The following is a 12,695-nucleotide window of genomic DNA, read 5'->3' as shown; positions in this document are numbered from 1 at the left end:
CAAGTGGCAACCCCATAGTTGCGCGGAGGGTTCACTAGGCAACCTTTGTTTTTTAACTCTTTGGGGATCTTTCAGCTGCTGTTTGACTTTCATAAATTGATATATCCGTAGTAATATTATAAATGCGAACGTATGTCTGTCTGTCTGCTAGCTTTTCACGGCCCAACGGTTCAATCGATTTTGATGAAATTTGGTACAGAGTTAGCTTATATCCCGAGGAAGGAAAAAGGCTACTTTTTATCCCAGAAAATGAAAGAGTTCCCACTGGATTTTAAAAACCCTAAATCCACGCGGACGAAGTCCCGGGCATCATCTTGTATTATTATATATCGATTTCGTCAGCTCTCGGCCTATGCTGTGCGATCACCATTCACCACCCGCTGGGAAGTTGGCATCAACGATTTGAGGCAGCGTGTTAATCGACGGGCGATTGTCGGCGATCACCTATAATAGACAAAAAAACGAATTGGGCTATTATATTAAATCGATAATATTACTTAGACGAAAAAAACAAAAGAGGCTTGGCTTGGCATTGGTACCTAATCCTGGTAGTGTTTCAAGCATAAGAAAATCGGCCACCCATAAGGCTAAGATAATGGCAGCGGCGTTTTCTCTGATCAATTTGATAAAGAAAATTCGCGATTTAGATGTTAGACGGTTGGATCATTAGTTATCTTGATGGGCGGTGTATACAACCTGCAAAAATGAACAAGATTTTGGATTTTTGATAAAAATAATGTAACTAAATATTAGTTCCATCTAGTGGTGAATAGTGTCAACATTATAGAAAAAAACTAACTAAGTGTTAATCACTGAGAGGATTTCACGCCACCTAGTACCCAATTATTCTCTTTTACTACAACTGCATTTAGTTAAACTATTCACCAATAGATGTCACATAGATGTCTTAAAAGATTATAATTTTTATTGTATTAATATTTTAACCTCTTTCATTTAAAATATATATGTTTTAAATATTAAAATCACAGAGTACATTGAATATAAAATACCTGAGACACTGTTAAAAAAAATCTCGAAATATATATACTTCAGAACCATATTGAACTAACATTGGATATGTCAAACTTTTATTTTGACATTTGTTAAATGACAGTGGTATATTTATTTTTATTTTTCTAACCTCAAAAATTTAAAAACTTTAAAGTTATACGTCTATTTTCATTTACCATTTTTACACTGAAATAAAATAAATGTACTTACTATGTTAATAAGTTAATACACAGTGACAATTTATAGCAAAATGGTATGTAGGCATATAACCTTTCTATACGTTAAACTCATGCGTTGAACAAACCTTTAGGAAGTATAGGAGTCTGCAAATGGAAACGAAATGCAACGACTTAAAACTCCAAGTAAATATCTAAGAACTTTGTATAATGTTAGAGAACTGAGCCGAAAATTTTCTATACTCACCTCAAATTTCACCACAAGTTTTGAAATTATTGACCATGATCCATTACAGAGGTATAAAATCGTTCAAGCTCAAGGTTTTAGACTACGATACTTTATGGAAATGGACAGTAAGACTGTAGACATCACTAACATGACTATTGAAGAAATTGACAGTTTATTACAAGATCTCATGACCAGAAATAGAGATAAACAACTTGCAACGTTTGTAAACGAATGTCTTGATAAACGGAAATATTTTAGTGCCAATATTCTTAAAAAACTGTTTAGGCATTACAGTATATCTGGGCGAGTGGATGTAGTGGAGGTAAAGTTTAAAGTTAATTTATTAATTAAACTTTGAATCATTATAATCCATACTTAATATTTAAATGCGAAAGTGTGTCTGTCTGTCTGCTAGCTTTTCAGGGCCCATCAGCTTAACCAAATTCAATAAAATTACAAAATTTAGTACAGAGATAGCCTGCATCCCGGGGAAGGACATAGGCTACTTTTGACCCAGGAAAATCAAAGAGTTTAAGAAAATCTAAATCCACGCGAATAAAGTCACAGGCATCATCTAGTAATATAGGTAATAAGGCAATTAATTGTTGGTAACTTTGTCAACTAACCTCACATGTTATTCAGAAATTGAATGAGTATGTGTATTTATGCATATTTTTTTCATTACCAACATCAAAATATTACCTAATTATCTAAACATTACTATAACTATTTGTGGGTCTTGTAACTCCTCTATGATTTTCCTCCAATTCTATTCATAACTGCTTTCTTTTACAGTGTAAACTTTCCAATTTTTTGTTGATCTTCCACGCAATCTGTTAATCTAGCATGAGGATAGCATAGCAGTTAAAAAATGTTTACAATTTACAGGTACTCCAAAAATACTGCTCGAGAGTAGACTATAATTTGTATATAAGAAATGGAGAATTCATGCATTATCTAGCTAAAGCACAGTGTATGAAAGGTAACTCGGAACAGGGCCTATCCATTTTAAAGGAAGCTTATATAAAGTATGAAGGCTTAAGAAGTTTTTACAGAGTAATATTTAGAGAGCTCATTAATGATGCCGTGATGAATCGGTCGGAGGCATCTATGGTGATCTTTAAGAAATATGTTCTGGATTTCAGTGTGTCGTGGAATGACCATTATCCTCTTATTTGTTATTGGCATATCTGTTGGTCGAGCACCTGGTTCTCAGATCAGATGATTTCAAATGAGTTGCTAGATAGCTCACAAGTTTTACAACATATTGTAAGAGATAAGTAAGTATGAACAGTTATTAGTTTTGGTATAAACATTAATTCTAAGTACTGCCTATAGAAATGGAAATGTTTTTTATTCAAATAAATTGCTTTTGAGTCATTTAGAATGCCCAATATGTGTACATTTGCATAAATTACTTACTTACAAGTTCATTGGACAGTCAGTATCCTTTGTGACAGGTTGAATATTTAGTACAGGCCTGTCTACCATTGAAATAATGTTCTTCTTAATTTGCTTTATGGCTTTCAGTAGTGCCACACCGAGCACAATGCCCTTCGCCAATGAATGAAATAATGTTTCCTCACAGGTTTTAAAGTGTTAGTAACTCATCAAAATGTGAGGGTTAAAAAATAAACTTTTTTTATTATAATGTTGGACATATAATAAGACTAACTGATGAACTGAGAATTCCGCATAATGTTCTTAAATGTCTGTGAAGTCAGCTAATCCCCATTGGGCCTGTGTTGTAGACTATGCCCAAAACCATTTTTACTCTGAGAGGATACAGATGCTCTGTAGTGAGCCGGCGATAGGTCATGATCAATGGATGGATATATATCATGATGAATATGACTAAGAACTGCCTATTACCTAAGTCTTTAGTAGAGTTGTACCTAGTATACAGGCTACTACCTACCTAATTGCACTCCCTAAAGGAATCTAAATATATGGAAGGAAAAGGTAACTGACTGACTGACTGATCTAATCTATCAACACACAGCTCAAACTACTGGACGGATTGAGCTGAAATTTGGCATGCAGATAGCTATTATGATGTAGGCATCCGCTAAGAAAGGATTTTTTAAAACTCAACCACTCCACGCGGACGAAGTTGCGAGCATAAGCTAGTTGTCTCTAAAATTACTTGTATACTGTACCTAATTCTGTTGTACACAATCTTTAAATTAAACTAATATGACAAGTCTGAATCTTTCGCTATCCCTTTTATAAGGGCCAGGTGCCAAGAAACACTATGCGTAGAAGGATAACACTAGATTAGACCTGTCAATGTAGTCAAGTTAAGAGGTTGTGAACAACAATTAGCTACATTATAACACATTATCTACCTAAATATATAAAAGGAAAAGGTAACTGACTGACTAACTGACAGATCTATCAATGCACAGCTCAAACTACTAGACGGATTGGGCTGAAATTTAGCATGCAGATAGCTATTATGATGTAGACATCCGCTAAGAAAGGATTTTTGAAAATTCAACAATTAAACCAATAAAATAGGGGTTTTGAATTATTGTAGTCCACACAGCCGAAGTTCCCGGATTAAGTTAGATTTTCTTATAAAATTCCAGAGCATCAACATTCAGTATTAACATCCTCCGTGAATACAATGAGGATGCGGTAGTTCGGTTATTACAAAGTCTACTGAAATACAATATGATGGATGAGTACGCCAAAGTCTTGCAAATACTGTTCAACTATAAATGTAAGTCAAAGTGGGTAATTTGCATTATGGCTTGTAATATCATCATCATTATCATCATCATCAACCGATGGACGTCCACTGCTGAACATAGGTCTCTTGTAGGGACTTCACACGGCACGGTCCTGCGATCCTGCCTCTGGCTTATAATATAATAAAACACAATAATCAGATTGGTCTGCTCAACTTACTTACTTTTATCTTGGGAAATCAAAGAGCTCCCAAGATAAAAGAAAGAAAAAAAAGGAATTAAAAAAAACTAAATCCATATGGAGAAAGTAGCTGGATCATCTAGTATGTAATAGCACAGAATATATAATATAAATAATAATAATTATATATATTAATAATAATATAAATAATTAATAGGTATAAAAAACTAAGCAGTGATATTTATAAACATAAATATAAACATAATATTATAGATTACATATAAAAAGTAGATAGGTGTTCAGAATTTATCATCTTTGAAAATAAACAAAGTGTCTTATAATTAACTTATATTATACCTTTCTCACAGCTTTTTTTTTTAAAAAGCCTAGTGGTTTAAACGTCCGCCTTCTAATCGGTCGGGGGTTTGATCCAAGCACACACCTTTAACTTTTCGGAGTTATGTGCGTTTTAAGTAATTAAATATCACTTGCTTTAACGATGAAGGAAAACATCGCGAGGAAACCTGCATGCCTAAGAGTTCTCCATAATGTTCTCAAAGGTGTGTGAAGCCTACCAATCCACACATGGCCAGCGTGATAGACTACGGCCAAAAACCCTGAGAGGAGACCGGTGATCTGTAGTGAGCCGGCGTTGGGTTGATCATGATGATGATGATGATTTCTCTCTCTCTGAGATAAGCTTACGCGAGAGCCGACAAAAAGAGGCGCGCCGCCATAGGTATGTTTCTCGGGTCATGTGCTGCTCATATCACGGTATCATTGTTCGCAGGAAGAATGTCCTATGCATTAGTAATAGTTATATTGTGTCGCTTACGCGTTTCTGCGAGAAGTGACTTGATTGCCTTTTAAGTGGATTGTATATATAACACGTTAGTACTATTATATATTCTGTGATATAACTTTATCTTATGAGGGTCAGGTTGGGTCATTTTGATATTTATAGTTTTATTTTACTACAAGTTTATTATATTTGTTATATAGCCTAGTGATTAAGACGTCCGCCTCCTAATTGGAGGTAGGGGATTCGATCTCGGACACGCACTTCCAAATTTATGGCGCTATGTGCATTTTAAGTAATTAAAATGTACTTGCTTTAACGGTTAAAAAACATCGTGAGGAAACTGCATGGCTTATCCATAATGTTCTCAAAGGTGTGTGAAGTCTACCAATCCGCACTTGGCTAGTGTGGTAGACTTTGGCAAAACCCTTCTCACTCTGGGAGGAGACCCGTGCTCTGTAGTGAGCCGACGAGAGGTTGCTCATGATGATTATGATGAACATTTATTTTGTTTCAGTAAGGAACAAAGACCTGCGTGGTTGCGCAGAGATCGTCAGGAATTGTGAAGCGCTCGGGATATTACTACCGGCCGACCAACAGGGCAGGTACATCAAGATGTTAATATACAAGGACTTTACTGATGACGGACCAGACGATAAGCCCAAGAAACCAACGTCGAAGAACTTCAAACTGAAGTTTTAGCAGACTGGGCTCACTTGGTCACGTGATCTAGAGCGGCATGATCCGCCGGAGGTTAATAACTCCCAATCCCCTTCAATATCATAAAAAAGATAGAGATATATATACAAGGTGTAACCAGAACGCTTGCGGGGGTTTTATAAAATAACGGAGGTCCGGCAAGCGCTGGCTCTTAATCCATAATTCTTACCTCTTTTACCGCGGCACGTGTAAGTTTTGGTGTGACGCGATCTTCGGAAGATAAATTTTTTTATCATTGAACGTGCGTTCCGTGTCACAGAGTGACTAACAAATGATTAAACCAAGAGTTGGTTTTTTTAGCTAAGTAATTAAAATCGTTTCAAACATAAATCGAAACCGGCAAAGTGTGAATTATTAGAAAGAAAGAAAGAAAAGACGTTTATTAATACAAATTATGCCACACATCACAACTTAAGCTAAGAGCTGGTTATTCCGGCGCTTCTTCCACCTGAGAACAAGCAAAAGAAGCGCCGGAACAATATTGTGTGGCACAACCCGAAAAAAGGGTCCCAGCTCAGCATTATGCTGTATGCCTTGTTGCACAAGAACATACAGCGCTGATTTTCAGCTGGTACCCTGAACCGGGTGACGCCACGGAATCATAAACTAATGATAACTAAACTAATGATAAGTAATAAAACACACGGAAACATAAATATTACTTTTATAGTGTACATTTTGTAGCATATCTAGGTAAAATACTGTACATAAAATTTTAATTAATAAAATACTTACCTGATTCATGTGTTTTTTTTAACCGAGAAAAAGTTCGCGCGTAGGTAACTAGGTACCTATGTGTTGTGCGCATTCGCTATTTTTTATCGGTAGGTAGTAAAAACCTCGGAAAATAAAATAAACGTTTCAATACAACCTTAACTTTATTGAGAATTTGTGGTAGGTACATAATAGGCTAGGACTAAAAGTTAAACAATAAATTATATACAATATGGGTATTGATAGTTCACTAAAATCGGGTAACTTCGTTCTCCTTGGATTTACTTTCGGCGGACTTGCTCTGCTCGATTTCTTTTCTTCGTAAAATATACAGGCTTCTGGAAATAAGAGAAAAAAGCGTTAAAATCTAAATATATAAAGAGAAAAGGTGACTGACTGACTGATCTATCAACGCACAGCTCAAACTACTACAGATAGCTATTTTGAAAATTCAACCCCTAAGGGGGTAAAAGTGTTAGTAGTCCACGCGGATGAAGTCGCGAGCATAAGCTAGTCATTCGTAAAATAAAAATAGATAGTCTATATACAGCTAAGCGTTACTTTGACTTTTTTTAATTCATTAATAGGCAAATGATTGACCACAATCACACCTGATGGAAAGTGATGATGTGGCCTAAGACACAGAATAATATAATAGTACTAACGTACCTAAGATGGGACGCGTCTATCTAGAAGGTGCCTATTCAGTCTTGTTTTTTTCTCAGGCCTTTACTAAGAGTTAAAAGTTCCAAGTATACGCTCGCTGCTACTATAAGTCACGCAAATTGCTATTGCGCTGGAACCATGTCTCATTAACATCGAAATGACGTCATTTTGACGTCAGCCAGAATAAAAATATACCATCAGCTTGAAACTTCAGTCTAGTGCTGACGTCACTAAAATGGAGGCCACGGTGACGAAAATCAAGTTGCTTCATAGGTTGGCTCAGGTAGGCAATCGTGTACAGTAGCCGGCAAGAAATGTAATACATAGACCTTGACAATGAGATTTCGTCTTTGTAGAGCGTTGTGTCTGTCACTCTTGTGACGTTTTGTCGGTCTCAACGACAAGGACAACGCTCTATCAAACCGCTATCTCTTTCTAAAGGTCGATGTACAATATATTCTGCTGCGTAGGTTCTGTATTAGTAGAAGTCAGTGATTAGGTTCAGTTAGGTATAAATAGAACTGTTTTCGTCACAAACTTTTTGCAATATGACGACTAAAATACACAACACTTCACTTTCTACTATGGGGGAAAAAACAAGGCCTTTTAAGGTATCTTTTTTTACATTACACTTAAATAGAAAATTCGGTTCAAGGTTTTGATTGTTATTAGAAATCGGAGTGCTTCGACACTAAAGGGCATGATATCAGTGACCGCAAGGTCTCTTTTTGCTGGAGGTGTTGAAATATAGGTTGGTATTACGAGGTAGCGAAGCTAGGACTTCACGACGACAGGAGGTCATGAAACTTGAAACAACGTGCGAAGCCAGCGCGGTGCGATGGAAACTGCATAACAAGATATAACACTGGGCACGTATGCGTGTATTATTTTTTGTGCAAGGAACTGAATCTAAGTATATTAGGACGGCTATCGAGGCGCTTATGAGGTAGAAAGCGCCTGAGGTACACCTCAACGTACTATTTGCTGTACGTGGGCTAAGTATAGTTGATGCATTTCACGAGGGCGAGCGGTTCATGCTTGGGTGTAAGTCGTATCGGTATAAGTAAGGTAGATACAGTAAATGTGTGCGTTTGCGAGCGCTTGCTCGCGATTGATTGGTCCGACGACGTGCATGCACACTTACGCGCTGTCCGTGTATTCGACGTAACCACAAGTAAAGTTTACTCGCCTTCGTGAATTGCAAGAACTGTATATAGATAAGGTTGACTTACAAATAAATAACTATGGCAGGGACGGCTAGCGCGGCGCTTATGAGGTAGAAAGCGCCGGCGAACGTTGACAACGTACTGAGGTACACCTTGCTGTAGACGGGCGAGTAGATCACAGGTACCAAGGCCTCTGATATACTGATTAGAGAGCTCGCTTTACCTGAAAAAAAAAAGTTTTTTAAAATAAAAATAGAGAGCTAATAAGCCGCTTAACCTGATGCCCATGAACATTTGAAGCACTAGAGGATTGAGGAACCACCAATGTGTTGCAGGCCTTTCAGGTATTTGTTGGACCGCCCCTTGAATAACCCCATGTTGTAATTATTAGCACTTTAACTGCGGCAAACGAATGTGTTGTGTATTACGTAACGCGTAGGTATGCGGCTCGCACGCGCTAGGCGCGTTCTATACAGGGATGCGGCCTATAAATAAATAAATAAATAAATAATCATTTATTTGCAAGAATGTTTGTACAAGAAAGATGGAAATACGAGTGCGGGTCCTCTGGCTGGATTTATCAGTGAGATGTAAAATCACCACAACACAATAGTGTCTGCACTGCGCAGGTTTTATTTTTCAAAAAATCATTTCCCGTGTAAATTCCACTGTTAAATTATCTTCGGATCCGTCACAAATTAACAATGAGCTGGCAGTTCGATTGTGGTAAAAAGCAATTTCTGTAATTGCAAGGTTGGCAGGTATTACTTATTTATTACTCTTTGATAACATTTTACAAAGGTAGGTAATACTTACCTAGTATTTCGAAATTTGTTGTTTTTGCATGAACTGCCCATAAAGATACCAAACTACCTAATACCTAAATAGTAGGTAAGTAGAGGTATTAACTAATAGTCACGTTGAAAGGACTTCCTAATTCGGCGAATTGGGTAAGATAGTTTCATTACGATAGTAATTATATATACATACCTATAGATGGGTCTTAACACTAAACACCTCATACGACATGCAGGCAGTAACTAATAGTGCCGTCCTATATTAAAAAGCCGTTAACTGCAAAAAATTACCGAAAAGCGTTGTTAAAACACGTTCTACGTTAAAATAATACGACAAAACGAGTCTGTTTATTAATGCATTTTTTTTTTGTAATTGGACGAAACCTGATTTTGGTATAATTTCCTAACTATATCTACGTAAATACGACTCGAGTGATCTATGGGAGCCGGGAGACAATAATCTATACTTAGATGTAATAAAACTAAGAGCCCAAAACAGATTTTTTAATTTTGTCTGTCTGTACACGCTTCACGCTGAAGCTATTGAATGGATTTGAACATAATATAATAATTTAATAAAAACCGACTTCAATAACCACCAACACTAAAAAGTAAAAAATAATTAAATCATGCATACAAATAAATAAAAATCTGTTTTAGAATGTACAGCGCTTTCATATGATACCCCACTTGGTAGGTATATTAATTTTACGTCGAAAATTGAAAATACTACCTATTAGTAGAAATTGAAAATACTACCTATTAGTACTAATTATTTGTTCATGAACACATTTTAATTTTGTTTGTGATGTAAACACAAATTCACGGTTTTCGGATTTTTCCCTCATGTGTGCTATAAGATCTACCGACCGGCAAAATTTCATGATTCTAGATCAACGGGAAGTACCTACCTACCCTAGGTATAGGTTTCTTGACAGACACGACAGACATAAAGACAACGAAGTGATCCTATAAAGGTTCCTTTTTCCTTTTATTTTATGGGGTACGGAACCCTAATCTCGTACTCGAACTAAAATCGTACTTTTGACATGACATTTGACACAAAAGTTAAAATGACGCGTGAGGATTTTAAATTTTACGCGTTATAATGAAGTTGTTATAATACTGGGTCAGTATCAATTGCTCTATTTCTACTGTAGTTTAAGTAAATTAGAGCCACGTCATATTTTATCAACGTTTCAATAGAACACCTGTCATAGTGCGTGTACACAATAAACAAACGCATACCGCACTATGTGCTTTTGTGCATGTAAACCTGGTGTTATTGTTTGCATGAATATATAATATAGGACTAGCTTATGCTCGCGACTTCGGCCGCTTGGACTACACAAATTTCAAACCCCTATTTCACTCCCTTAGGGGTTGAACTTTCAAAAATCCTTTCTTAGCGGATGCCTACGTCATAATAGCTATCTGCATGCCAAATTTCAGCCCGATCCGTCTAGAAATTTGAGCTGTGCTTTGATAGATCAGTCAGTCAGTCAGTTAGTAAAGGGCCCTGTTGGCAGTTGGCACCCTAAAGGGATATATACGCAAGGCTAAAAATCACATCAATCCGTTGCTTCGTTGCTTCCTAGCGGCATGATTGAAAAGCAAATCAACTAACAAACACACTGTCGCGTTCAATATTATGGGTAGGTACCTATTGATTGTCTTTGAACAAGAAGTGATATTACGAACAACGGAATAGCGGCCAGACTTGTTAGTTTTTCCATTTTAATTTCAGAATTTGACGACCTCCCTGGCGCAGTGGTGAGCGCTGTGGTCTTAATAGTGGGAGGTCCCGGGTTCGATTCCTGGCAGGGATTTGGAATTTTATAATTTCTAAATTTCTGGTCTGGTCTGGTGGGAGGCTTCGGCCGTGGCTAGTTACCACCCTACCGGCAAAGCCGTGCCGCCAAGCGATTTAGCTTTCCGGTACGATGCCGTGTAGAAACCAAAGGGGTATGGGTTTAATAAAAACTGCCATACCCCTTCCAGGTTAGCCCGCTATCATCTTAGACTGCATCATCACTTACCACCAGGTGAGATTGCAGTCAAGGGCTAACTTGTATCTGAATAAAAAAAAAAAAAAAAAAAGAATCGTGTAGGTATTAGGTATATTATAATAGATCGACGGTATAGGTATATAGACACAAAATATAATAATATGTGTAATAATGTTATAATATAATAATATATTATGTATAAAATAAAAATGTTTGCCATTCTTCACATGGTAGAAACTTGAATTTGATATTTTTATGCCGTTTGGAAAATACTTTGTTAATAGGTAGGTATAGTCCGCGACAGGTTGAGATCGCAATCGGTGTATGAGGCAGGGGGATGCCCCGCACACCCGTATGTCACCCGCGCTCTCCCGCACCGGGCTAGCGCGGGGGCTGTGCACTGTGCAGGTGCAACTAAACTAAAGTGACCTTACGGTGACCGCGCGCCACCGAATGACACACTCACCACCTGGGTGTCTGGTGCACTTCGACCGTCCGCTGCGCCAGATCCTTCTTTCCACGCACGTGCAAACTGTGGAACCAACTCCCATCGGCGGTGTTCCCACTAGATTATAACATGGGGTTATTCAAGGGGCGGACCAATAAATTCCTAAAAGGCCGGCAACGCATCGGCGGTTCCTCTGGTGCTGCAAATGTTCATAGGCGGCGGTAATCACTTAACATCAGGTGACCCGCCTACTCGTTTGCTCGCTATATCTATTAAAAAAAAAAAAAAGTAAACTGTAACTAAAGTTGACTTACCAACTTCATCAGCTTTCACAAGCTTCGTAACAATGGACCGTAGTGATGTAGCTCCCGCCGAACTGAACATGTCGAGAACAGGCCCCAGGAAGTACACCGTTCTGCTGGGGGCCATTGCGTACACAATACTCGCGGCCACTCGGCTGAGGCAGGCCACTATGCCGATAATGCTGTCCTCTATGTTCCATCGCTTGCTGAACAAGTATATAGTTATGAAGGAACCTGCACAACAAACGGGCATAAATTATTCACTAATTAAGTAATTACGGTAGATTTAAAACATTGCCATTTCTCTTATGCAGTCGGTTAACTAAAATTTTACCACATAAGATGAATGAATTGAGGAATTATGTTAGAAACAGGCCAAGAGCGAGTCGAGCCTCGCTCTATAGGGTTCCGTACATAATTATGAACAACAAATTAATTATTTTGAATGTATGAAATATTTCATTTCCGAGTTAGACATCGCAATAAACCGTAAAAGAAAACCCAAAAAAAGTTCATTTGTTTTGGTCACAGTTTAAACATTACGTTTTGGTTGTTTTTTCCAGTATTTGTTGTTTAAATCCACTATATGGTACATAATTTATTACATTGAAATTTCGTATTCCTAGTGGTAAAGAACCATGAAATAACGCTTGACACTATGACAAGGTACTACGCCCTCCGCTTCTATTCTGGCGCAGCTGACGATCGGTTTATTCACTGTGGTAATGAGAATGTTTCATGATTAATCATCATAGCCAGCTAGCCAGCCAGCCAGCCCAGCCAA

General features: G+C 37.6%; 2 protein-coding genes across 3 annotated transcripts in view; one reads left to right on the top strand and one right to left on the bottom strand.

The window, feature by feature from the left end:
• The first annotated feature begins 1,117 nt into the window (after window positions 1–1,117).
• LOC117991756 (uncharacterized) lies at window positions 1,118–6,188 on the top strand. Of its 2 annotated transcripts, none has more exons than XM_034979359.2 (5): window positions 1,118–1,373; window positions 1,484–1,738; window positions 2,305–2,696; window positions 4,008–4,141; window positions 5,607–6,188. In XM_034979359.2, the coding sequence occupies exons 1-5, from the start codon at window positions 1,341–1,343 to the stop codon at window positions 5,789–5,791; spliced, it is 999 nt and encodes a 332-aa protein (XP_034835250.1). In that variant the 5' UTR covers window positions 1,118–1,340; the 3' UTR covers window positions 5,792–6,188. The 2 variants fall into 2 exon arrangements, with proteins under 2 accessions (XP_034835250.1, XP_069361438.1); XM_069505337.1 differs by having other exon boundaries at window positions 1,120–1,264.
• A 480-nt stretch (window positions 6,189–6,668) lies between these two features.
• The window catches only part of LOC117991713 (probable peptidoglycan muropeptide transporter SLC46), a 28,096-nt gene continuing 22,069 nt past the window's right edge, over window positions 6,669–12,695 (bottom strand). Inside the window, exons 3-5 of the mRNA XM_034979314.2 lie at window positions 11,924–12,145; window positions 8,422–8,578; window positions 6,669–6,861 (exon numbers count right to left, since the gene is read on the bottom strand). Of these exons, the coding sequence (XP_034835205.1) occupies window positions 6,774–6,861; window positions 8,422–8,578; window positions 11,924–12,145 (467 nt within the window). The 3' untranslated portion in view covers window positions 6,669–6,773. The remainder of the gene's footprint in view (window positions 6,862–8,421; window positions 8,579–11,923; window positions 12,146–12,695) is intronic.

Source organism: Maniola hyperantus, chromosome 20 (assembly GCF_902806685.2).
Source record: "Maniola hyperantus chromosome 20, iAphHyp1.2, whole genome shotgun sequence".
NCBI classification, from domain to species: domain Eukaryota; kingdom Metazoa; phylum Arthropoda; class Insecta; order Lepidoptera; family Nymphalidae; genus Maniola; species Maniola hyperantus.
This window is presented reverse-complemented; position numbering and strand designations above follow the sequence as displayed.

Excerpts from the sequence above, each read along its gene's own strand:
- LOC117991756 (XM_034979359.2), top strand. The coding sequence starts at position 1,341 with ATGGAAACGAAATGCAACGACTTAAAACTCCAA. Across the intron at positions 1,374-1,483 it reads GCAACGACTTAAAACTCCAA|AGGTATAAAATCGTTCAAGC; the intron begins GTAAATATCTAA and ends GATCCATTACAG. Across the intron at positions 4,142-5,606 it reads AATACTGTTCAACTATAAAT|TAAGGAACAAAGACCTGCGT; the intron begins GTAAGTCAAAGT and ends ATTTTGTTTCAG.